This window comes from Furipterus horrens, unplaced genomic scaffold (genome assembly GCF_987537825.1).
Source record: "Furipterus horrens unplaced genomic scaffold, mFurHor1.1.pri manual_scaffold_6, whole genome shotgun sequence".
NCBI classification, from domain to species: Eukaryota; Metazoa; Chordata; class Mammalia; order Chiroptera; family Furipteridae; genus Furipterus; species Furipterus horrens.
In genome coordinates this window covers 15142037-15168357 of record NW_028327176.1, presented here as the reverse complement: position 1 = coordinate 15168357, position 26321 = coordinate 15142037, and the positions used below count along the sequence as shown (strand labels likewise).

General features: G+C 53.7%; 1 protein-coding gene across 1 annotated transcript; it reads left to right on the top strand.

The window, feature by feature from the left end:
- Nucleotides 1–661: 661 nt before the first annotated feature.
- Nucleotides 662–19721, top strand: FOSL2 (FOS like 2, AP-1 transcription factor subunit). The gene is made up of 4 exons (XM_090280993.1): nt 662–1611; nt 11107–11358; nt 16298–16405; nt 18745–19721. The coding sequence occupies exons 1-4, from the start codon at nt 1513–1515 to the stop codon at nt 19261–19263; spliced, it is 978 nt and encodes a 325-aa protein (XP_090137119.1). The 5' UTR covers nt 662–1512; the 3' UTR covers nt 19264–19721.
- Nucleotides 19722–26321: the final 6600 nt, after the last annotated feature.

Here is a 26321-nt window from a genome sequence, read left to right as displayed (position 1 = left end):
AAGGCCCGGCCGCAGGGCGGCGCGGGTACCCTGCGTGCTCAGGGCGTCCCCTGCACCCAGCGGCGCCGAGGAAGGTGCAGACGACCACGCGGTCGCGCCCTCCCTGCGCCCGGCTTTCGGCCTGGCGGTGGCGCCGCAATGAACCGTCCGTCTCTCTCTGAGGACTGTGATTATTCTCTAAAACACTACGCCGAGGCCCGCGCGGCCGCACCCCTCCCCAGGGCGTGGGGGAAGGGGGCCTGCGGGGTGCTCCGAAGCCAGCGAGGGAATCCCTCTCCCTCCACGTCACCCGAAAGCCAGGGAACCCGCACTCGCGTCCTCTAACGCAAATGACCATTTTTGGCAACGTGCGCCAATGGAACAGACCAAGGACGCTGGGCCCGGGGGGGTGGGCGGGGGCGGGCGAGGGCCGCCTCGGCTCCCCCAAACCGCGCTGGCCGGCCGCTCCCATCCCTGCCACCACCTTCTTTCCTCGCGCGGGGTGTGATGCTGGCGTCAGCGCGGCCCGGAGCCCGGGAGGGAGTGGAGCGCTGCGCCCGCCCCCTCCCGCGCCTTTTCTTCCTCCTCCTCCTCCTGGGCCTCCTCCCCCCGCCTCCCCGCGCGCTCCTCCCTGCAAGGTGGAGTCTGGGGTTGACGTGAGAGAATCCACATGATACAGGGGCTGGAGAATAAAGAGTGTGGAGTTGAACTCGTGCCATTGTAGTGACTCATCTCAGGCACAGCTCAGGGGCTCAGAGCGAACCAGCGAGCAAGTGAGCGGCGCTCAGCGGGGAAAGAGGGAGAGAGAGACAGACGAGGACCGGCGAGGCGGACCCGTCCAGGAGCGGGCGCCGGGGAAAGGGTGCAGGTCCAAGCGCCGGAGCCGCAGCACGGGAAGCGGGACCGCGTCTCTTTCAGCTCGAACCCCACGGGCTGCGGGACAGACGCAGGCTGCCTTCTCCTCTTAGTCAAGTGTCCGAGCGGCTCCGAAACTCCGGCAGCGCCTCGGCCACAGGAAGTTTATTTTCAGATCCTTTTCTAAAAGGAGGAAATAGAAGTTTCTCTAAGCGGGCAGCCTTTCTTTTCGCCTTTTTTTGGCTTTGCCCGAGATCGCGGGATCGCGAAATCGGGGCTCACAGACCAGGCAGGAGTGACTTGCTGGGCTCCCGTTCTTTTTTAATTTCCAATTTTTGATTGAGCCGGCGGTTCCGGCTAGGCTCCGGCTGCGCGCGGGGGCGGGAGGGCGCGCGCAGGGGAGGGACCGAGGGACGCGCGGACTTTTTAGAGGGAGGGATTGTGTGGACAGCCGGTCCCGCGGCGCCAGTAGAGCAGGAAAGAAGCGCAGCGCTGGGAGCTCAAGGGGCACTGCTCCCGTGTGTCGTCGCGCCCGCGGCTGTAGGGGAGAAGCTCGGGAGCAGAGACTAGAGCCCAGGCGCGGCCCGCAGGGAGTGAGCGCGCAGCAGCCGGTGCGCGGCCGCGCGAGGGCGGGGAAAGAAAAACACCCTGTTTCCTCTCGGGCCCCCACCGCGGATCATGTACCAGGATTATCCCGGGAACTTTGACACCTCGTCCCGGGGCAGCAGCGGCTCTCCTGCGCACGCCGAGTCCTACTCCAGCGGCGGCGGCCAGCAGGTAGGTGAGGGCCCCGGGTGCACCTGGTGGCGCGGGCGGACCCCCCCTGCCCTTCGCTCGCTGCCGCTGCCTCTTGTGCTTCCCCGCCTTTCTTGGCTTGGCGAGAAAATTCCACGGGCCACCAATGTAAGTTCTGGATTTTAGTCTTATCCTGCCCGTCCTAACCACTTTTCTGTCTCTACAACTGGAGCGAGGAGTGGGCTGGAAAGCCAACAAACCCTTCCTTTCACACTGCATCTTACCCGGCACGCTCCATGAGCGCCAAGCCTGTTACCGCCTCTCCCAGGAATCCTTTGCCCCCTTTTCCCTCTCTCTCCTTGGTGGATTAAAAAAAAACAAACAAAACCCCAAACAACCCAAAAAACTCTTTGCACCTTTCTCCAGACATCCAAGGGCCCGATTCCTACGGAAAAACCCTCTCCGCCTCTTTCTCCACCAATCTTAGTTAGTTTCTGAAAGACGGTGGGGACTCGGAAACATGATTGGGCTCCTTCGAGTACTGTGATCCGGAGCGAGGGTGAGGGTAGCCGCTCTGGGAATCAGGTGCGAAGGTCAGAAAGGAGGAGGCTCCGGGTGGCGCCTGTGTGCCCGCGCCCATCCATCTCCTGTTAGGGGCAGAGCAGGAGCCTGCCCTGCCCTCAGAAGAGGTGCCTTAAGGGTCTGGAGGTACCTGGGGCCGGGACGCCTACAGAGAGAAGTTGGGGGAAGAGACCTCACTTAGGCTCCTGGGTGGTTCTGGAAGCAGAAAAACAACTTGTTTCTAAAGCAGCCGGACTGGTTTGCACTGGAGGGATTGTGTGTATGGTGTGTCTATAAATACCGGAAAGGTGGTGGGGTGCCCGCAGCAGCCCCCCACTCCCGTGCCCCCAGACTTATGAGGGAGCTGGTTTAACAAGGCCACCACAACCTGAAGCCTTCTGGGCAGAGTCTGCGGAATCTCTAGCCTAAAAATTTAGCTGCAGTAAGAGTTGCTCTGGTAAGGCGGTGGTCTTGGCCTCTAGAAGTCACCCAGCCAGGAGGGGCTAGGGAGAGCCTCCAGGGAGGGATGGAACCTGCCATAGAATAAAATGGAAACAGTTCTCTTTGGATCTGAATCACCTTGTTCCACAGTGATTCCCCATACCTGGCGAGTCCCCAGTCATCTTCCCTGATGTCCCCATAAGCACCCACTGTAGAACCTAGTCTGTGGGTGGAGGGTGCAGTCAGTGCACCCTTACTAACGAGCACCAAGGCAAGGAGTTTAAAATCTTACGTGAATTTGATATTATTTGCTCTCCAGCCCTGTCAGTGGTTCGCCTTTAATCCAGACATCATTCGGCAAGGGGTTGGAGTCAGTTATACCAGTTCCTTCGCTCTCCAGTTCAACAAATCCCCAAATATCCCTCTCCTTCCCGAACCAGGAAGGGATCTTTCGATTCCTCGTTTGTGCTTTGGCTGCCGTTTCTGTGGCAGTCATCATTGAAATATGACAATCTTGCCACCTGGCTTTGCTCCGACCCTGGGGCCTGGATGGGAAGTCAGACCGGACATCAGTGCCCCGATTGAATAATCTGTGTCACTAGGGCTTTGAGCCCAGGATGTGAGCAGAGGCAATTCCCTGTTTTGGAAGAAAATCAGACAGGAAACCAGTGCTAGGAAGAAGGAAGAGAACTCCGTCCAGCAGAGTGTAATGGGGCCTCATTACCGAGCAAAAAGCAGCTGTTGGCTAATTCCTCGCATGCTGTAACACATGAGGATTTTGCAATTAGTAATAACTAGTGCATGGGGTTCTTGAATATACGCCTGCCTCTTGGCCCAGCAGCTTGAGTGAGGTGTCTTTCAAACCAGAGGGATTGGCAAAGTAGTGCCACTTTAGACACGCTTCTCAGCCTCTCCACTCCTGTGGGGAGGTGGGAGGTCCCCATCTTCCACCTTTGAGCAAAGCTGTTCTGTGGTCCTAAAGGTTGGCTCGTGGAGAGGCTTTTGTCACTTAACGAGTCTGTGCTGTGACTCCACCCAATTTTGAGGTAACTTTGTTGCATTCTAGATAAAACCTATAATCACTTTATTTCTCTCAGCTTCCTTGGGTGGGGGCCCCTGCTGGCAGTTAGAGATGCGCCTTTTTCCTCTATGGCGTCTCAATGGACCAATCACTGTAAACCACTGTTCTCTGCCTTTTCCTTGGACAAGGGAATATTATTTTTTCCTGATGTCTTTGTTTGTGGGGTCTACTGTTCCTGATGTTCGTTGCTGTTGACTCAATCCAGAACTTTCCCCTCCAGCTTCATAAAGCTTGATCTTTACATGGTTATGAGTTCCGGGGACTGGGGGTTTGGGGGGGGACTTTTTTGTTAAAACCTCTGTTCTTGTATATGGCAGGAACTTGAACCATGAGAAATATTTCCTGTTCCAGTTATAATCTCAGAGGTTGGTTATTGGTGATTTCATTTTGTCAGTAATCAATGCACATGCCTCCCCCTCCTGGCTTTTTCTTTGTGGTGTTGTTTTTTCTCTCTCTCCTTTCTTAGGAAAACACCTCCCAGATATATGCCCTGCCTGCCTGCTCTACTATTACGGTTTCAGGGCCTGAGCATTACGCAATCCAGCCAGTTACACAAACATAGGTCATTTCATAACTTGTTTTCATCAGCTGGGCCCCCTCTTAATGAAACAAAACAAAACAAAAACAAGACCCAGAACTTTTCCAAGGCTGCCATTTATCTGTTCCTTAGATAACTTGTGAAAATAAATCAAGGGGGACAGTTCTTTTTTGGAAGCAAGGAATACCAGACTACCTCTCCTCTTTAGCAGCCACCCTTCCCAAGAGACAGACAGACGCACACACAAAATTTCCCGGAGTGAACTTTTGCCAACTGTACCAGGCTGGGACATTCCTCACATCAAAGAACTTTTTACCAGAAATGACTGTGATTCCCAAGTCAGCCCTAATCCTACCTCTCTAGTGCCCCCTACGGGACATTCATAGAAGAACCATCTGGGGAATGTATTTTTCCAGCTCCCTGAATTTAACTTCGTGAGTTTTTGGAATTCTTAGGATTTTTTCTTTTTTAGTTCAGGACAAATAAATGGCGTACATTTAACAGTGGTTAACTAGTAATGGCTTGATTTTGAGAGTCAATTAAAAACATTTTTTTTTCTTTTGTTCCGAATAAAACCTGGTTGAAAAGGAGTGCTTTTTTTTTCTTTCCCTATTTTGATGTCTATGTTCATTCGGGTGTTGGCACAGCATCTTTGAATTCCCAAGGCTTGTTTTCTTTGTCTGTTTGTGTTAGGAGACTGAGAATTGTTTTGGTGCGGGTGGTCTTCTGAATTGGGGGGAAGGTGGGAGGGGAATTAAGGGTCTGGTGCCCTTTCCTTTTTTGGCCTTGATCTTGCAGACGTTGTAGATTAGGATCAAACAAAATGTTATCCCAGGACTTGGTCTGTTCCGCTGATTCTTGGTGGTGGAAGTCAGCCTTGCTTTTTCATCAAAGTGAATGGGGTGAAACAGCAGGCACGCATTGTCTGAATGGCACTTGAATTTTCCTTTCCATTGCTTTACTTCTGCCTGCCTTATTATTCAAGGTGAGTGTAAAGTTAGGAGTCTCATTTTTTTTTCTTGTCTATCTTAATACAAACACACCGGACCTTAAAGCCCTCAAATCACTGCTTCTTTTCATAATTGCTCCTTGATGAGATGAAATATGTGTTTGAGGGCTGGGGCCTTCCTCACACTCGGAAAGGTTTTACAACACCTCTCTTTTGGAATTGCCTTCAGCAAATTCTTTTGAAAATCCTTCCTACTAACAAATCTTTGTCCTTTGAGGATAAGTTTGATATTTGGAAATTATCAAGAGATTCAACATATATAAGGAACCACTTCTGAAATACAAGGTCTGGGTGGCCCAGCTGAGTCCGAGGGAGAGTGTGACCCCAAGTCCTGTTGGTGTCAGTGTGTGGAGCCTGCCTGGGAGGGCACCTTTGTGATCTATACCTTAGAGTTTTTTGTTTTCTCTCTCTGTACGACAGGAATAAAAATACTGGTTTTAAGAATTCAGGACGCCAACTTTCTGGTCTGTTTGTTAAAAGAAAGAAAAAAAAAATGGCATCATTGCTTTGTTGATGTCCCATTCATATTGTATATAGTATCTTTTGGAGGCCATACCATTTTAATTAATGGCAGTGGCTCTGATTGAGGCAAATAGATCTGTTCCACACCCCACTCAGTAACTCTGTCCCTCTTCAGCTCATTGGGCTGGAGATGAAAGGTGGCTGTTCTCTTGCCCAGCATGGTCTCACCTGTCATATGGCAATGCCTGGGCCATGCCTACCCCGCTGTGGTTGTAGGGGAGAGGGCATGCCCTTCCCATTGAGTGAAGGTATGTCTGAGAGTTCGTGGGGGAACAGAAGGGGTCCACAGAAGAGGGGAGAGAATTCCCTGTATTTTGGATGGGGTTTCTGGCCAAAATGGCCCTGGGAGGAAAGAAGTGGGAACCTGAGGTTCCTTTTTCTTTTCTTCCCTGATTTTCTTCATTCTGGCTGATAGGCGAAAGATAGCGTGGTTCTTTCAAGTGAACCTGGGAAAAAAAGGAAGTTGAGAACAGGCAGGTTACCTGAGACAGTGTTTTCATCCTGTAAAATTTGGGGAAGCCATGAGTTAGTAACTGTTTCCATTGTGACACAATGGCTTTCCTCAGGTAGGAGTGAAAGGTCAGAGTGATTTCAGTGCTGAATCTGTAAAGGCTGGTTGGATTCCATATAGAACACCCCAAGCTCAGTAAAAATAAAGAACATTTGAGTCAAACTGGGCCTCACCAGGGGATTCTGGGGTATATGAGGGAACATTTACACTTACCTTTTCCTCTTCCCCTGAGACAGACTTCTGGGATGTTGGAACTTTCCTCTTCCTGTGCTGGGAATCTAAAAAACAGAAGGGGGCGGGGGGCTGGTTCTTAAGAGAAAGAACCCAGTCCCTTCACAGACATGCACAGTCATACCTGCCTGCCCATGGAGACAGGCCACTGGCATTCATGGGGTTCATGGCTTGAGTGTTTGGTGGCTCATTCTAGAATCAGTCTGATGGGGAGATGTCTGGCCAAGGGGATAGGCCAAGAACACCAACCCCACTTCCATCTCAGTGCCATTTCGGCCCAGCCCAGGAGTCGCTGGGGTAAGGCCTGCCCTGTCCATGTCTGCCGGCAATGGGAGCCCAGGACCTAGTTCTGAGCCACTCCTGCAGAAGGCCATGGTTATAACCCTCAATTCTGAACCCAACGCCCTTGTGTAAAGTTCAGAAAGGTCATTTTCCCAGGTCAGTAACTGCTGGGCTGCAGAGACCTCTCTTATCTGATGCAGGTGGGTGGCCCTGGGGGCCCTGTGTTCTGAGCTGTCTTATAGGCAGTAGGAAGAGGGCACACATCCTCACTGAGCAGCCTCTGGCGCCCTTAAATACAGGGTGCTGCAGAGTAAGGATGCCCAAAGACCCACAACAAGGCCTGTGAGGGTTCAGATCAGCTTCAGGGTCTGGAGATTGAAGCTGATGCATGAGAGCCCATCCCCTCGTGACTCCTTGGGTTCGAGGAATAGCTCAGGTCTGATTCTTTGCTTTCTTGTTTCCTTTCTTTGTTCTTTTTCCCCAAACCTGAGAACAGGAGTCACCAAACTATGGCCCAAGCTGTTTTCATACATAAGGTTTAATGGAACCCAGACCTGCTTGTTTGTTTACATATTGTTCGAGGCTGCTTTCACACTTCAACGACGGACTTGGGTAGTTGCGACAGAGACGGTATGGCCCACAAAGCCTAAAATATTTACTATCCGGCCTTTTACAGCAAAAGTTTGCCAAACTCTCCTCTAAGAGGTCAGTGGGGGCCAGTTTGTCCTTTTATGGGCATTCTTGCCCACCCAGAAACTGACAGGGTGGCACGGTTAAATACAGCGTTTGGAGGCTTTGCCAGGTTGGGATGCCACACAGCATCTTTGGTCCTGTCCCTAGAAGTGGAGCTTCCAGGGGGGCTAGAGAGCCCTAGGGGAGTCAGCTGAGGTCCTGGGCTACCTCCTCTGTCCCCCCACTCCCAGCACACACTGGTGCTGCAACAGGGATCACACTACCCTGATGCCTGCAGCCGGGAAACCTTGTCTTAGATTCTGCTCAGTGTTAACCTGTTTGTAAAGAACCGCGATTTATTCCCAGCATGACGATTGATTCTTGGGTCTCTTGACCACAAACTTCTAGCCTCATTTCTCCTACCCCAGCATCACTCTCTGAATGATACCTTCACTTAAACTCGTGTATGTGTCTCAGAGAGGCTCCTCTTGGAGACAAAGGCCTTCTTTATCAGGGGATGGGACATTGTTTTCCTTGCCATTTAGAGCCAGTGTGTTATCCGGATGGCTTTACCTCCCTCTCAAACAAGGTGCACACACATTTAGAGGTGGTCATTACCTGCTGTCTTGTTTTGTCTAGACCATGCCATTGCTGCAGGGAATCTGGCTGGTGGCCGGGGAGCACTTCTGCAGCCTGCCATCACAGAGTGAGGGGACCGGGGGGCCCTGCGAAGGGCTGAGGGTCAACCACTCATTCCTAAGAGATCTGAGTGTCTAAGTGTTGCTTCCGATTTTGTGCTTGCCTCCCCTATACTGACACAGGAGCTCTTTTGTTGGTGGGAATAAAGAGTGAATTTCTTGGGTGCTCTTGTGAAGGGACAGCCAACAGTTCCTCGACAGAGGTGAGGGTCCCATTGCACTGGGTGCTCAGGTGCTCTGCAGACCTAGAGCCTGACTTGGGGAGAGAAATGGAGTAAAAGCATTGGGTGCTGCCCAAGAGCGGGAAGCTGGCAGTTGTCCCCGGAGCCACCTCACGCAGAATGCGCAGACACCACGGCGATGCGCAGTGAGGTGGTGACGGTGGTGACAGTGATGACGGTGGTGACGGGACCGCCTTCCGTTTGTTTGGAGCAGCATTTCTCAGCCCTGGCTGCACATTAGAAATCTCTTCAGGTGGGTTTTTATTTTTTTAAACACCTTATCAGAACCCACCCCAACCCAGTTATTTTAGAACTCTGAGGGTGAGGCTGGCTCCAGCATTGGTTGTTTTTCAAAAGCTCCTCAGACTATGCTAATGTGCAGCCAGGGCTGAGAACCACTGGTGAGCTTTTTTATAGCCTGTGATTACAGGTGGCTACTCATTTAATCTTCAGGACAGCGCAGTGAGTTCTGGTGTTAGCATTCCCATTGACAGCTGGGGAAACTGAGTCCTCAGTGATCTGCCAAGGCCTCAGATCCAGGCCTGCTGACTCCAAGTGCAGTGCTGACTACCTGCCAGCCCCTGCTCACCAACCCTACCCCCTAACCCCCCACCATCAAACAGCTGTTTGGGCCTTAGTGCCTCTGCACGTGTTCTCAGGACTCTGCCTCTGCAAAGCCCAGCGCTGGTTGTCTGCTTTTCCTCCTTGAAGCTCATTTCTCAACAGAATCCTTCACACACACACAACACACCCATATATACCTTCTTTTCAATCAGCTCCTGATGAAAAGCCCAGTGGTGTTTGCCTGCTGAGGTGACACAGAAGCCCTTGCACCTGGCAACTTTCCTCACTGAATCCCAGAATTCATTGCATTGGTAGCATCACAGAATCTCAGAATTTATTGCACTGGGTAGCATTCCTCATGGCATCCCAGAATCCCTTGCACTGGGCAGCTCTCCTCCTGGAATCCCGAAATCCCTAGTGCTGGGTTACTCTTGTCACTGAATGCCTTTGGCCTGGGGCCCCGAGGCCTCCTGGGAGGTGAGGCAGCTGCATTCCGCCACCCAGACTAGGTCAGGCAGCTGGAAGGGGGGTGAGCAAGAAAGGGTCTCAGATCCAGGGAGGTGCTGTAAGCTTCACTTGTACAGCAGGGACCTAGGTGTCATCACCAGGGGCAGAGACAGTGGCAGTGGCAGCTGCCATTGCTGCAAATATGTCTAATCCTCACTGGTGTGATTGGCCCCAAATGGGGAGTTGCTGTAGTGCAAATGCTCATGGTGGTGGGATTGCATCTGGGGTCAGTCAGACCTAGGGGGTCTCCTGAGTGAGAGGGAAGGTCTGCAGGGGCCCCTGGCGGTGATGGCCCGGTGCTGTCTGAGGGCGCGGCCGGGGGGTACGGGTGCTGGGGCAGGGTTCTGAGGAGAAAGGATGAAATGCTCCAGAAGCCATGCAGCACCGTGTGCGAGAGGCTGGCCTCTTTGCCAGGCTGACCTGGGCTTGCACCCTGACTCCACTGCTTCAGAGCCGTGTGGCCAGGGAGGAGTTCATCTCTTTACGCTCAACTTTCTGCCTCTGAAATGGAGAGAATGGCAGTTCTTCCCTGAGAGGGAGAATGAGTGAGTAATCTAGGTAAAACACTGCTGTGATGCCTGCCATTTACTAAATGCTCAGTACATGTTAGTTGTTATTATTGTCGTCGTTTTTACCCACCAGATTAGGCAAGAAAGGATTTGCAGACTCTTTTTGTGGAAGCAGGACCCTTCTGAGGATGAGGGTTCTGTTCAGGGAGTTTCCCCCTGAAAGCTGTAAGGGGTGGGGGTCCTTCCCTCCCCCTCTCATTTTTTAATAGCTGCCCTGAAACGGTCCAGCCCGGCTGCTGAGGAGCGTGGCCCAGTGTAGCTCTTGCACTGTGTCATCACGTTATATTTTAAACAGAGTGCTTCCTGAAGCACGTTCGAGAGCTCTGCAGTGTGGTCTGGGTGTCAGGGAGGAGGGAGAGAGAAAACCCTGTGAGCTAGCAGCACCAGAGTTTCCCAGCGAGCATCTCTGAGCACAGATAGACCATGTAGACAGGTAGAGACAAAGCCAGCACATCTGTCCCAAGCAAGATGGGCTGAAGGGCAAGGAGGAGGTCAAGGACAGCAAGGGGAAGTCTGGCAGCCAACGCTATCACTTCTCAGTCTCGTGGTCTGGAGGACACATTTTCATGGACCCAATCTCACCCTGATGGTGTCACAGCCCCATTCGGATCCTGGTTGAAAAGTCACAAAAGCAGGCACCATTAGCTTCCCGGTGATCTTTGTTGCTCCAAAGCTGTTGGTGTGCAAATTTCCTCAAGGGTTCCTGAGTGGGTGCACCGTGGAGAATAACTGGCAGGTGACTCAGGCTCGGGAGGCTCAGGCGGAGGCCTGCTCCCTGCAGATGTGGACACAGCTGGCCTGGAGGGATGCAGAGAGGGCCTGAGTGTGAGTGGCTAGGGGCCACATCTGTCCCGGAAGTCACTTGGGATGGGACCATGTTCTCACCAAGCCACTGCGGGAGGGAGTTCCCAGGGCTTCGCTCACGAAGCCAGTCTGACACGGGGCCCCGGGAATAGTTAAGATTCCCCCACTTCTTGAATGTGCAGGACTTGTCCAGGGAAGACCACAGTGTCCTGTCCTTGGTCCCCAAAGCACGGACCCTGCTTTCTGCTGGTGTTTGCCTCCTGTCTCTGCTTGTCCTATTCTACTCAGTATTTCTTGGCTCACCCCTATTTTTCTCCTCATTTCAGAAATTCCGGGTAGATATGCCTGGTTCAGGCAGTGCCTTCATCCCCACCATCAACGCCATCACGACCAGCCAGGACCTGCAGTGGATGGTGCAGCCCACAGTGATCACCTCCATGTCCAACCCATACACCCGCTCGCACCCCTACAGCCCGCTGCCGGGCCTGGCCTCTGTCCCTGGGCACATGGCCCTGCCGAGACCCGGCGTGATCAAGACCATTGGCACTACCGTGGGTCGCAGGAGGAGAGATGAGCAGGTACAGCTCAGATCAGCAGAAAAAAGCCACGTTGGTGGCTTTCAGGGCCTCGTTACACAGGGTGTTTGCTGTGGACTGGTGGGGAGCAGGGTCGATGGTCTGGGGTCACCGGGAAGAAGAAGGAACTAGGGGCTGGGGCACATGACTCTCATCCTTGGAGACAGAGCTGAAGAACTGAGGGTCAGGTCCAGCTCTGTCATCCCACCTGTGCCCTTTAGAATCTCTGAGTCTCAGTTTCCTCACCTGCAGACTGGGGACTGCGGTCCCTGCCAGCCAAGGCTGGTCAGCAGCAAATGGGAGGGACTGTTAGGACCTGCCTATGGCAGTGTCCTTCTCTGACCCGCGGCAGGTGGCCATAGGACAAGCAGCCAACGAACCTTGGCCAGGAGCTTTCTGGGATTTGCCATCAACTGTCTTCTAGTATCTGGTGCAGACAAGCCCTCACGTAGACCGCAAGGGTCACACTCCGGGCCTGCACTGCCCACAGTACTTTACATTCCACCCCGGGGTTCCAGGCCTCCAAAGAGCTCATTTCGAGTGCCTGGAGTGCGGTGACTGGGGTCCTCGGAGCCTGCTCAGCTGCTTTGGCTGACCGGGGTACGGGTGGGAGGTCAGATGTCAGCCCTGCTTTCCTCGTGGACTCAGCTTCGAGGAATCAGCTTGGCTAGGAGGGACACCAGAAAATGGTGGGGCTTCTGCTCTCTAGGGAGCATCCACCCAACACTCGAAAGGCCCACTGTCTGCACCGACTGTGAGCCAGGGCAGCGACAGGCCCCTGATGCCAGACAGAGACATTGGAATCATGCATAATTCCGGAAAGGAGGGAATGAGCTGTGTAAGTGCCCCCCATCGGTGCCCCTCACAGAGGACACGAGCAAAGCCCAGACACATCTGCCTGGGACCACTCAGCAATGAGTGTGAGTCTGGGCTAGAGCCCAGTTCCCTGGACTCCCTGCGTGGTGCTCTTCCTGCAGCGCCATGCCACCATGAGTCCAGGGAGGGGAGGTACTTCAGCAGTGGAGTCCGTTTTTCAAATGAAGTGTTAACCTGGAGAACTCCAATTACAGCATTGGGATCCCTCCGCTCTGGGATCCTCAGCTCCACGATGTTCCACTATAAGGCCATTTATACGCGGTCCCCCGTGGATGAGTGTGGATCCAGGGCCAGTAGCCGCCAGGATACTTAGAATGACTAGGATTGCTCTTCAAGGAACTGGAAGCTTTCGCAGGGGCCCTGTTCGTCTGAGAACAAAGCTGGGCCTTGTATTCCCTGCGTGTTGGTTTGTTCTGTAAACAGCAGGACCCATGCAGGTCACTGTGGGGAGGTGTGTGTAATAGACACTGTAACGGACACAGCTCACAGGTGCTGTTGGGCTTCTGCTGCTGGGGCCGGTGGCCAATATTCCCGTCATTGTCCCGTCGCTGCTGCTTTTCATGGTTGCAATAGTAACTATTGCAGTAGCGGATATATATATATATATATATTTTTTGAGATTATATTTATTTATTTTCAGAGAGAGGGGAAGTATGGAAGAGAGGGAGAGAAACATTGATGTAAGAGAGAAACATAGAGACATTGACTGGTTGCTTCTCACACACTCCCAGCCAGGAACCTGGCTCGCAACCCAGGCATGTACCCCTGGGTTTGCAGGCTAGTGCTCAGTCCATGGAGCCACACCAGCCAGGGTGCAGCAGTGATCTTAATGTCCTTTATAAACCTGCTTCCTTCAGGAGAGCTCAAGGGGCCAAGCTTTCAGTCACTAAGGAGCTGGGTTCTCTCTTGTGCGTAAGCAACTGCCCAGGGACCGCCAGGCTTGTGAGAGGGACTCTTTGGGGCCAGGAGGGCAGCAAGGCAAGACGTGCTGAACACTCTTCATTCTTTTCTGGGCCTAGCTCACACCAAATTTAGAAGGGTATATCTGGAAGGGATCTGGAGACCAGCTTTAAAAAAAAAGAAATTTCCCTCTGTACCCATTTTACAGATGAGGAAACTGAGGCCCAGAAAGGAGGGGCCCTGGTCAGGGTCATACAGTGACTTAGCAGCAGAGCTGGGACTGGACTCTGCCTCCTATGACCTCCAGCCCTGTGGTGTTCCCACTACATCATCTAGGCACGCCCTAAAGACAATCTGTCTGGAAAATTTCCTTCCTTTTTTGAGAGGGGGTGAGAGAGCCAGGAGCATTTTATTTCGTGTTATTGTCAATTAGGAGTTCAGACAATCATCCGGCAGCTTGGAGGAGGCCCGGGCGGTAGCATCCTCGCACCTTGGCTCTTTGGTTCCTAGCCCTGGTGTCTTCCCTGAAGCTTCCTTCTGCCTTTCTGACCTGCCCCCAAGGGGAGGGGCCGGTGCCAGGAGCCAGCCTGGTGCCTCACTGCCTTCCTCTGGAGTCCACCCCAGGGTTCCCGCCGAGGCCCGTGGCAGGGAGGGGAGGGCATGTGTGGCTTGTGGGTGGGTACACATTGGTGCTGACACACTCAAGCTGTAACCATGTTGATGTCACCACCCCTGAACATTTCCTATGCTGACAGCTCCCACGAATTGCCCCAGACTTGACCAGATAGACAAGAGACTTCTAGGCCAATTGGGAGGCCAAAGCTTGTCCAAAAGCAACCAAGGGGAAAGGGAGGCCAGAATGGACCATGGCCAGCCTTCCATCAATGAGGGTGAGGGGTTGGCGGGGCCTCTAGAGGAGCCCTGAACCCAAGACAGCAGCAGGGCCTTCAGACCCTCTTGGTGACTCTGTTGGGCTCAGGTTTAGGAGCAGCAAGTATTAAGGGCCTCAGCCAAATGGCCTTGTGACCCCAGCCAGACAGATGACCCCCACACAGAACAGGGTGTCCAAGTGTGTGGACTCTGATCTCCAGTCCATTGGACTCTTTCCAGACTCAGAAGCACCAGAGAGGAGACCTCTGACTTGTACCTTCGTTTTAACACTGTCCAGTAAGAGAGGGCTGTCACATGGCATCTCATCTGGTCACCACGCTGTGGCAGGCAGGGCAGGCCCTGTTGATCCCGTTTGATGAATGGGAACCCTGAGGCCCAGAAGGTTTGGTGGTTTGTTCGGGGCTACACGGAAATGCCGGCCCGATAGCTCTCAGAAGAGAGCACGTGGAGCCCTTGGCCCTCTGGAAGTGGAAGGTCTCAGAGGGTGGGACAGGCTGGGGCTCAAGGAGGGGAGTGGAGCCAGGACTGAACTGTGGGACCAGGTCCTTGGAAGGGGTCTGAGGACACGCGGGGATGTCACCTGCTGGACTGCTCAGTGCCAGGTGTAAGAACCACAGAAAGGGAGGAGCCAGTGAGAGAGGGAAGGCGGGCCTGGTTCTTCATCCTAGCGCGGCAGGGGCAGCGGAGGAGGTCAGGGAGCACGGGCAGGACGTCCTGGGAGTGAATGAAGGCGGTCCCTGGGGCAGACCCAGATGGGTGGGCACACGGCCCTGACGACTAGGAGGCCCTGGAGGTCTCTCCAGCCTGCCCAGCTTCCCCCTTTTCTCTGGGCCCCCCAAACTTACTGCTGGGCAGGACTTGAAAGCCGGGAAGGTGTGATGAACTTATCTGTGCTCAGATGGCTTTGGAGAGACTTCATGTCTGAGTGGTCCATGGTCAGCTGGCACATTTTCACGCCAGGGTTTTGGGGGGTTTAGATACAGGGCTCTGGCACCATGGGACCGTGTGGTGACCTCAGCGCAGACAGGGATGGCTTGTCTTCTCTGGTGCTCTGCCGTGCTTGCTGTTCAGGACATCGGGGCAACAGCCTCAGGGACTCCGACGTGGGCCCAGCTAGCGTGGTGGCTCCCTCCTCACAGGTGACCAGGAGCATCCCTCAATGGGACAGCTTCTCTGATCCCCTCCAAAGGTGGCTTTGGCTTTCATGCCCCAGTGCCCCTGGAGTGTAGGACCCTGGTCTTACTCCCCTCAGAATCTTCTAAGCCCCCACTTCTGCAGTTGTCACGTGGGTATGCTGTCACGTCTGATAACTGAATGGGATGGCCTTTCCTTTTGAGTTGCTTTCTGCCTTGGCCCACAGCCAACTCTTGTGTCACCTCTGCCTGCAAGGGGCATTGGGTCACAGCCTGGAAGGGCGATGTAAACAGAGCAGAGTTCTTGCCCTGTGTCATGAGTCACAGGCTCCTAATCAGCCTCGTTGGAGGACGCTGGATTCTAAGCTTTGCAGGGGATTTTTGTTCGTTCGCTTCTCTGAGGAAGCCCGAACCCCTCAAATCGTGCCTGGCATGTAGAAGGTGCTAGTCTGTTGAATGAGCGGATGTGGTGGGGAGCAGGAGTCAGCGTGCCTGAGGACTCTCCCTCCATCCTGCCTAGCCTAGCACTGCTAGGACACTGCCAGGTCCTCGGGGTGAACTGGGAGCAGCTGGGACTACAGGGTTGGCAGAGGAAGTCAGGAATTGGGTGGCATCCTTGACCCTCCCTCTGGCAACAGAACATCCCCCCCCCCCCCTCCGCTGCCCCTGGGTGGTTCTTACGCTGGGCCCAGCTACTTAACCAAATGGGGATAATGAGGCTTGCAGAGCAGGCAGAGTGATGGGGAGGAGTAATTAACCTGGGTTTGGAAGAAGCTGCTTTAGTGGGTGGGGCCAGGCCAGGCTGGCACGAGGGGACTCTGGGGGAAGAAGTCCCAGCTCCTTCTGTCTGGCCTTGGCACTGAATCGGGGCTGCCATGACAAATGCTGCAGCCGTCATGCCCGGGCTGGTGCATCCCTAATGCATGGCTGCCCTGTTCTCCCTTCAGACATGGGTGGGCTCCACAGTAAGTGTCCCCCCTAGGTGGCCAGACACTGAGCCTGGCCACATTCCTCTTGCCTTCCTTCCTCCTCTCCCCAGTCCCAGAAGGGCTTCCTGCCCTACTTCAAATGCAGTTAAAAAATACAAAAAACCAGTGGACCATTTATTGAACCTCCTCATGATCCTCTACCTTGGCCTCTAGCTGTCCCCAGAAGAGGAGGAGAAGCGTCGGATCCGGAGGGAACGGAACAAGCTGGCTGCAGCCAAGTGCCGGAACCGACGTCGGGAGCTGACGGAGAAGCTGCAGGCGGTGAGGCTCTGCATGGGGCGGGGGCCCTTCTGGGTGGGCCCAAGCCAGAGCGCTGGGGCTCCTGGCCCTTCCACCCTCTCCTCGACACTCGTGGCCTACGGATGAGGCAGTTGAGATACACATGCCTTCCCTTGAGCACACAGGTGGCATTGGCCTGATTAAAGAAAAGAGGGGGCGACAGGAGCTGGCCTTTGGCACCAGAGGAGAACTGGACGACCTCATTGGGCCTAGTGCCCTTTTTACAGTGCCTGAGCTGTCCCTGCTCTTAGACCTGCTGGGGCCCCCCAGGTGAGGGGTGGCAGGCAGTGCTGGCAGTGCCAGGCCCCGGGAGCCCCTGCAGGCCTAGACCTGCCCTCTCCAGGCTGCTTCCCCAGGTTCCAGCTGCCCCCATGCCCACCACCAGCGAGAGTGGCCCAGCCCAGCTCAGGTGACCTGGTTTGGACAGGGGAGGATCTGCTCTCTGGACACCTTCATCTCTGCAGGGGACTTGGTGCCCTCTGGGTCTCAGGGAGATGGGTCACATGTGGGCCCATGTGGACTATCTTGGGGCTTTCTCGAAACCTTCCTGGGCAGGAGGATTCTCTGCCTCTGCTATGAGCCTGAAGCTGTGGCCTTGGTACCTCCTTCTGCCCTCGTGAGTCACTCTCTCTTGCTGCCTAACTGCCCACACTGGGGACGCATGTCTCTGCCCCAAAGTTTGACCTGGCCAGTGTCACGTGACTCCCACCAGAGCCGAACTCTACAGGCTGGGCCATCTGCAGTGCAGAGGAAGCCCAAGGCTAGGACTGGCTCTCCTGGATAGAGTGCTTTCAAAGTGAAGAGATGAGGGAGACTCAGTCCGTGGTCCTTACGGTGACCAGCCAGCACACGGCTTTGGAAATCTCAAATTACCCGGCACATCCATCACTTTATTTAATCCTCTCAGGTACCACGCCCCTGCTTCAGCTTCCTTTGGTCCAGCCTGGGGCCCGCACTCTTGGGTAGTGCATGTGCGCCGAGTGAGTTCTGTGATGCTGGGACTAATGTCTGGTGGAGGTGTTAATGAAAGCCGGGAGGGTGAGCGGGAGTTCTCTGGTGCTGTGTGAGGCAGATCCATTAGTGATCAGCACTCCGTGGGGAGACTTCCCCAGGAGAGCCCTCTTCCCTGCTAACCTCTCCAGGAGCCAGGCCCCTGGGTCTACCCTGGGCGCTCCTAACCGCCAGCCCCAGAATAGCCCGCCCTCTGTGGCCCTTCTGCTTCCCTCCCCTTCCTCCCCCAGCAGCCTCACACCCTACTCCCCCGCCTCCCCACCCCCAGCCCAGCCACCCAGGCCCCTGAGCCACATCCTCCACAGGAAACCTCTCAGAAGCTCATGACGTTCATCAGACCCTTGAGATAGATGGAAACTTTTTTTCACTCCGGAATAGGCTGCACTCCACGTAGTGAAGCTCTGGCCTCGAATCACCTCCTTCTTGAGCGGGAACCTGTGCTAGGGAAAAAGTGGGGAGGAGGTGGCTGCTGACACATACCTTCTCGTCCTCCGTGCCCTCCCCTCCACGTGCGTGTGCCACTTCTCTGGCTCTGTGTACAAGGAGGGGCTGAGGTCCTTGCAGTTGGGCCCTGCCATCCACACGTGCTCGCTCAGGCTTCCAGGCCGTCCTCTGTTCAGCCCAGGGGCTGAGCCGAGTGCTCTGCAGGTCTCTGAGTCCTGGAACAGGTGCTTCTGAAGTCAGAGTGAAAGGGGGACGAGGGGCGGTGATGATCCAACCAGGCTTGATCGAACGCTTCCTGCCGGCCAGGCAGTGGCCTTGGCTGGTGTGTCCTGACAGGTTCCATGGTCATGCAGCGTGCAGTGTAGTGTGTGTGCGTCCACGAACAGGCTCTGCAGTCAGATACACTGAGGTCGAACCTGGGCTACCCACCTGTTGGCTCTGTGACTTTGGGCAAATGACTGTACTTCTCTGAACCTGTTTCCTTATCTGTAAAATGGGTCAGTGGTAATACCCGCTTCAAAACGCTGCTGAAGGGTTGACTAAGATAAGGCCCGTGAAACGCTTACCGCCACGGTGCCTGGCACAAAGGAAGCACTAGGTCGTGAGAGCTACCATTGTCACTTCGCCTTTCCTCTGGGCCACCCTGCCTCCTTTCTCAGTCTGAGCTTCGGGAACCAGAGGACTCTGGAGCCCCCAGATGACTCATGACCAGTGGGGTCTGTGGCCAGGCGTGAGCGGGCTGCTTTCCCCATCAGTCCTCTGAGGACACTGCTGGATTTCCCTTTCTTGCCAGATTTGAGTCACCACCACCCCCGGCAGGTCCCTGGGAGGTTGCTGTCCCTTACGTGCCTCTCTTTCTCCCACAGGAGACGGAGGAACTGGAGGAGGAGAAGTCAGGTCTGCAGAAAGAGATCGCTGAGCTGCAGAAGGAGAAGGAGAAGCTGGAGTTCATGCTGGTGGCCCACGGGCCCGTGTGCAAGATCAGCCCTGAGGAGCGCCGGTCGCCCCCGGCCTCCGGGCTGCAGCCCCTGCGCAGCGGGGGTGGCGGGGTGGGCTCTGTGGTGGTGAAACAGGAGCCCCTGGAAGAGGACAGCCCCTCGTCCTCATCGGCGGGGCTGGACAAGGCCCAGCGCTCCGTCATCAAGCCCATCAGCATCGCTGGGGGCTTCTATGGGGAGGAGCCACTGCACACCCCCATCGTGGTGACCTCCACGCCTGCCATCACCCCGGGCACCTCAAACCTCGTCTTCACCTATCCCAGCGTCCTGGAGCAGGAGTCACCGGCCTCACCCTCCGAGTCCTGCTCCAAGGCGCACCGCAGAAGCAGTAGCAGTGGTGACCAGTCCTCAGACTCCTTGAACTCCCCGACGCTGCTGGCTCTGTAGCCTAGCGGCCAGGGGCTCCTCATCATGCCTCCTTCCCAGGGACCAGCACCTTCAAGCACTCCAGGGCTGCGAGGGCACCGGGGGTTCTGCCAGAGAGCTGCCTGGCTCTGGGGAGACCTAGGTGGGATTTGGCAGTGAGGCGCTGAGGACTGGGATGGTCTCTCAGAAGTCATGACACCTCTTCCCTCGTACATCGTGCAAAGCAAATTGTGTTTCTTGAAAAGCCTTGGAGAACTTAGTTGAGTGGACTTGGGCCTCTGGCTTCTGAAGAGCCTGAAGCTGGTGCGGACCATTCCTGTCCCTTTGTTACGAAATGTCTCTGGAGTGACAGTGTCCTTCCCTGCCCTGCCAAGCATGCTCGGTGCCTTTTGATTTCACCTTCCCTCTCTTTGCCCTTCCATCCCCCAGTGTCAGTTTCACTTCCTCTTGGTTTTTATCAAAGTTGCCATGACATTTCATCTGGGTGGTCTGGATATTAAAACTCTTCATTTCTGGAGATGGGGCAGCAGCTGGCTCCCCTGTTGGGGCTGACTTGTCCAGAATGGGACAATCGATGTGCAATACAGAACCTTCCCTCTCCCGACACTCCCTGCTCCACTACCGTCTCCAGAAGCACCAGCAGAGCTCCCAGAGCTCGAGGAGATGCTGCCATCGTGGGAGGCGCAGAGGACCCTTCCTCCGCATCCTCAGAGATGGCTCTTGGAGGAGCAGCTTGGCCAGGAGACAGCATGTGAGTGAGACAGCCAGGGCACAGGCTGCATTTGCCAAATGCCTAATTAACAGGCCAGGAATAGTGCCAAGGAGCCACACGATGTGCTAGCCGGCTTCCCTTCATCTGGTGTCTTGAGCGGGACGTCTCCTGTAATTACTGCCTTGCCATTCTGTCCCTGGACCCTTCTCTCCAGACCTGGGAGGTATCCCTCCCTAAGAACCACACATCACTCCACGTCCCTGCCAGCTCCGCCCTCCCCCACCCTGGCTCTCAGGGTGATGCCTCCCACAGAGATTTAATGAGTATGGGCCTGGCCCCTCCCCAAGCGTCAAAGGCACCTTTGCTGTGGATGGGAAGGCAGAAGACGGGGAGGGAGGCGGGAGACCCATGGAGAGGGATTCACCTCACACCAGCCCTGGTACCTGGCTTGCCCTGTCCTGGCTACTCACCTCTCTGAAGTGCCCATTACCATCTGATGGATCAAGTGCTTTCTCTTTATCCTCCCTGATCTCCTCAGCCCAGTGTGCTCTTCGGGTCCCGCAGCGGGCCCAGGGCTGTGGCTGTGGCTGTGGCCTGTGGCCTGTGCACCATTCCTGGGGGCTGCTGAAATGGGAGTGAAGATGGGATGTTTCTGACTGCCCCTGTCCCACAGGTGGGGGTGGGGTGGGGAAGGGCTCCTGGCCCCAGAGATCATAGCTCAGCGTGGTCCCTGCCTGCCACCCCTCTGAGCCCTTTTCTAGTCCCCCAACCCCACCCCGTCCCCGGGCTCGGCTCCTCTGATCTTCCAGAGCGGCCCAGTGTCCCAGGGACTGCTTAAAGCTTACCTGTTCCTTTCACACACCCAGGCCTCTGTGCTGGTCATTGGTTAGTGTGCACGGCCTCTGCACCGCGCACTAGACACGCAGAATGCAATGGCGCACGCTTAAAACACACAGCCCACTGTGACTGGAAGGGACTTGTGGAAGGAGGGGCGATGAAAAAGAAAAGGATTTTGTCCAAAAATATTCTTTAAATGTTATTTCCTACATTCCTGGGCTGTGACGTGGCCCTCCCGGTTTTCTGGAGGTTCTGGGAGAGGTGTGCCTGATAAAAGTGGGCAGTCGGGTTTCTGGCTTCAGGGTAATCCAAGAAGCAGAAGTCAGCCAGGAGTGGCAGGAGACCAGGGTGCTCTCTGCTCTGAAGAGCTTAATCATCTCAAGTGGTGTTTGTGGCCAAGTGGGAACTATTTGCATATATATATATATATATATGTGTCTTAAGTGAAGCTGCTTTCTGGTGTTTCATTTCTAAAAGTCCCTTTATGCCCTAGTTTGCATGGCACTGATCCCAAGGCAGGTCTCAATCTGCGACCTGGGGCCGGGCTGGCCATTTCCTGAGACGGAGTTTGGCTTTAGCTCAGACTTCAAGCTGTGTTGGCTTTGGGACCAGCAGAAGGCAAAATCCCAGCCGCCTCACAGGACTTTCGAGGCCTCTGAACTGGTTCCCACTCAGGACCCTCGGGCTTTGTTCTAGGAGGTGGCAGGAGGTTATCTGGGGAAGACTGACCGTTATACCTAAGTCATGAGCATACCCTCAGTTACTTCCTCTGGCTCTTGTTCCCCAAGTTCTCGTGCACACACCCCCTCGCTCCAGAATCAGCAGACACCAGGCCTGCTGCTGCTTCCTCCGTGGCTCCAGCTAAGGGAGCGGCTGCCTGCCATGGGGGGCTTTGCACTTAGCTGGGGACCTCTGTGCTTCCCCTGTGTCCCCAGCCGTGAGGCAGCTGGGGTGGACTCCAGCTGGGCTGCGGGCAGCTCTGGGACAGCATAGGGCAGGCACTCCTTGACAAGCTAGTGTGAAATAGTCTTCTTGGCCACCTGGCGGGCTTCTCTGGGAACAGTCTTCCTGGCTGGGTGGATGGGGACAACTGCCGACACAGGAAAGAGAGGATGTCCCAGGTGAAGCTGAGGAAATTGCTGGAGCCAGCTCTAAGCAGAAAATTCACTGGGGAGGTTTTCAGAAAGAAATCATTGTTCTGCCTGTGTAAAAGGCCAGGGGTGGCCACCGTGGCCCGTCACACAGGCTTCTCAAAGCCAAGAGCCATCGGAGGCTATTGCTTTCCTTTCTTGGGCTTTGGGGAAAGGCATTTCCTCTCTGCTCCCACTTGGTTCCAAGTGAAGGGTGGGCTCAACTCCGTACGCATTGGGACTTTTCTGCCCTGTCTTTGATGAACCGACAGTCCTGCGACCTCACCATTTAACTTTCAGGTTGATTTCCTTCCTGAACAGACATCTATCTGTGTGGCCCCTTTAAGAAGGAGAAGAATAAGCACCTACTATGTGCCAGGCACTGTGTTAGGCACTTTTATATATATCCTCTTTAGGATGAGACTAAGGGATGAGGGCATTTCTTATTAAAGGGCCTCCAAACATGGATAAACAAAAACTTGGAGGTGAGAAGGTCTTGCTTCAAAAATCCAAGGCAAGATTGTCTTCAGTCTGAGGCTTGTTCTCAAAGACCCATCCCCTACAATATCCTTCCACCTCCAAATTTCTTTTCTCTCTACCCTGTGATGTTCTCCTTTGCACTCCTCAGATGGTTGGGGGCGTAACCTGAGTCCTTGTAGAATCTGTGGACCAATAGAACATGTGGTGTGTATAACTTTCTTTTAAAAATATAAGTAAAGGGGTCTTGCAACTTTCTTGCTTGTTGAGTCTTTGGCATTCATCTTAAAAGCCAGCATCTCACTATTTATTGACAGGTGTGTGTGTGTGTGCCTGTGTGTGTGTGTGTGTGTGTGTATGTGTGTGTGTATACATTTCCAGGTATGCCCGTGTCCTCCTGCAGCTTTTAAAAAGGAAACCCAGTCATCCCACCACTAATTTGACATCCTCTTATGCTTCTAGTGTTTTGGCCAAACATCAACAAAGGGTTTTAATTTTCCATTTCAGGAGAGGTTGGGTTGAATTTGGAGGAGGGTATGGGAAGGGGAGGGGGAGAAGAAATCGACATTTATTTTATTATTTATTTTAAATGTTTACATCTTTGTGTTGTACCAAGCCTGAATAGAAACAGATAGCATTAAAGTACTCAGTCCCTCTCTCCCTCTCTTTCTTTCTTCCTTTTTTTAAAAAAAAATTATGCTAATACTTTTTTTGTTTCTAAAATGACTTGTGAGTTGTGCTGTATAAACTGTACAAAAAAAGTTCTGTTTTTTAAAGATGGATTGTCATTCCTCTGGGGACAGTGGTTCCCAAGAAGTCTACATTGTAAGAGAACACAACAAAAGATCCTGCCCTGTTCCTTAAAAATTATTTTCTCTGTATGATTAAAAAGTTTATTCCATTTACTTTAGTTTGTGGTTACTTGATGTCAGAGAAGAAAAGAGTCACCTTTGTATAAAGAGTGTATCAGGGTGTCTTTTCTGCAGTGGGAGATGTATATATAGTATTTCAGTATATAGTGGAAAGCGATAAGATTTGTGCATCTGTATTTGAGATGATGTGTCAATGATGTGGAGTCGTCTGCTATGAGATCCCAGAGGCAAACAACTTGTACAAGATTCTACAGCCCTGTGGGGAATTTAATTACCTTCTTGAGCATCTTCTTTCTTTCCTTCTTTTTTTAAAAAATACTGGTGAAATGGTCCCATTGGAAAGGCTTCTAAATAGGCCTCTCCATGCAGGACTGTGAGTTCAAAATTTTTTGTATAGTTTTGAAAATTGAGAAGTATCTCTGCTCTGAAGCATCTCTGGTGGTGTTTCTTGTTTTATGACTGTAATACAAGCCTACAGTATTTGCACTAAAGAAAGCTTGTTAGAAAAAGCTTGCTGCTATGGAAGAAAGGACATATTGAGACTTGTTTTTCCTTTGCTTTTTTTTGGTAAGTTTTTTCCACCTTAAATTGAGTAGCATTTTGTAGAATAAAATGAATTAAGACTGAAGAGCCTCTTGTGGTTGGTTTATTCTATCTTTTCTCATCTCTCCCGTCATTTTTCTTTTCCTTCTGGTCTTCTCTACCTTTGGCTTTGTGGGTAGAGCTGGTGTCTCTGGTGGGTGAGGGAATCAGGGAATGGTTTGCCTGAAACCATGAGGTGGGCTCCTGGGAGGGGCTTAGAGCTCCCCGACCTCCTCTCATGCTTCCTTCCCCCCAGTCCTGTTCCCTACTTCTCAGGCCCTGATTCTCAGCTAGCTGCCAACTACCACCAAGCTGTGAGCCAATAAAAGTTCAAGACGCTATCCCTCCCTGGGGGTATTTGAACAGGTTGTCTCTGGAAACCCAAGAATCTTCAAAGAACCAAGAAAGGTATCACTCTGATGGTTCAGGTAGTCAAATGAGATTATGCGTAGGAAAGAACCCTGAAAATCACAAAGGCGTGCAAATAAGGAGAATAATCACATCCCCAGATTTCCTTTTTCAGTAACGCAGGTTGTTAGGTGTGGAACACGCAGCCAGCCCCCGTTGTCCTGCCAACCGGAAAACCGGGGGTAAACAGCAGATGTCCTCTGAGTGCTCGTGCCTTGTCCTGTGAATGGCAGGGAGGCACACCTGTTGTTAGTTAATGCGCTTTAGTGGTCGGCACCTGGCTGAGAACTAGCCCCCCACCCGTCACCGCTTGTTCCATCCAAATCTGCTCACACAAACTGAGCGCGAAGGCCTCATCCTCTGGGGGACCTGAGAGCACTGGAGACTGGACGGTGAGTGGGAGGGGCCCTGGCTGCTAGGCTTCCCCGGCTACTCAGTGGCTGCTGAGGCTGGGAGGAAGCCATTGAACACCCCTCTGAGTCTTAGTTCTCTCCTCTGTAAACGGGGAAGGGTACTGATGGTGTTAGGAGCACACACATCGGAAGGATTACAAGACAGGATGTCCTCCTTTCCCTTTGGAGAAGGCCTGGAGTCCTAGGGGACGGGACACTCATCAGTCTCAGCCCCGGACCTCTGAGTGACCTCTTCGGCCTGAGCAGACAACACAGAAAGCGTCTGGGGCATCTCAGGTGCCTGTGCTGTCTGAGGCTGCCCCTGTGCCTCCTCGGGGTTTAAGTGTCCAGGGGACAGGTACCCGTGACCTTCACTTCGGTGTCCATGAGCCTGGGGCGCTCTGCCGGGCGGAGAAGCCAGTGTGCGCGCGTCTGCGCTTGCCTCCCTGACCTGGGCGCTCCTATGACATTTTCACCTTCCAGTAACACTTCCAAACCTGTGCAGTCTGTTCAGATTCCCATGTCTTCAACCCTGCGGCGATGAGAGCAAGGTGGACGACCCCCAGGCGCTGACTTGAGGCAGAAGCAGTCCTGCTTTCTGCAGCTGTACGCGCCTTGAAAGCATCTGGTCAGTTTTTTAGTCTTTTCTTGAGAAAAACAATAAGAGGCCACCTCCACTGGGTTCCCAATCCTAACAGGCTTCACCAGGAACTTTGGCATCACCTCTCTGAGCGATCGTGGTCCAAACCCGTTCAGGAGGCTGGGTTAGTGGCAAACTCTACTGATTACATTTCCAACAAAGTTGGAGTTTTAGGGATTAAGCAGAGTCCAGTTTTTCAGGGACAATGTCTTGGTAAGGGATTCTGAGGACTCTCACTCTTTGCTGCACCTAGGGTTCCCCCAGGGAGCACAGCTCTGTCACGAGGCTGTCTTTGTTAATTGGGCTGCCACCACGTAAGGGAAAAGGAAATGGCTCCTGGAGCCGGTATTTTCCAAGATGTTCAGCAACATTTGTCTCTTGGGCAACTGAACGAGACGCTGTCGGTGAAGGCGTGTAAAAGGGGGGGAGGTGCCGAAAAAAAATAAGGAAGAAGCTTATGTGGTTAAGCCCCACAGACCCTGGTTATAAAGGGACTGATGCAACTTGATTATAGTACAGCCTTTGGGCTCTGGGCTCCAGGGCTGCATGGGAAATGGCAGGGTGTGATTTCCCGTTGGGCTCTGTGTGTTTAAGGAATGGATGGGGCACTTGTACGTGGGCAGCCCAGCCTCCGCTGTCCGGGGGCCCTGCTGCTCCGGGCCAGCTGTGCCCCGATCTGCATGCTGCTCTTACACATGCCCTTGATCTCACCGACAGTGTGTGCGTCCCCTGACAAGAGAACAAAAGGACAGTTTCCCAAGAAGCTGTGAGCTCTTAGGACAAGTTCACTCACCCTTCTTCACATGGAGCCAGCCTCAGTCTTTACAGAATCTGCCTGCCATGGAGAGGAACTGGGACCCACAACTCTGCCCTTTGGGCGGGATCCTCCTCCTTCGCCTTCCCCCGGGCCGTGGTGAACAGACGCCCCAGCCACACGATGGGACATCTGTCCACAGCCTGTGAGTTGTCTCTGGAAAGTTCCACTTGTTTAAAGGGAACATAATGAAAACCTGCTTCGAGCTCCACCTC

Coding starts and splice junctions, on each gene's coding strand:
- FOSL2 (XM_090280993.1), top strand. CDS start 1,513: ATGTACCAGGATTATCCCGGGAACTTTGACACCTCGTCCCGGGGCAGC. Junction 11,359..16,297: donor GCAGGAGGAGAGATGAGCAG/GTACAGCTCAGA, acceptor CTTGGCCTCTAG/CTGTCCCCAGAAGAGGAGGA. Junction 16,406..18,744: donor TGACGGAGAAGCTGCAGGCG/GTGAGGCTCTGC, acceptor TTTCTCCCACAG/GAGACGGAGGAACTGGAGGA.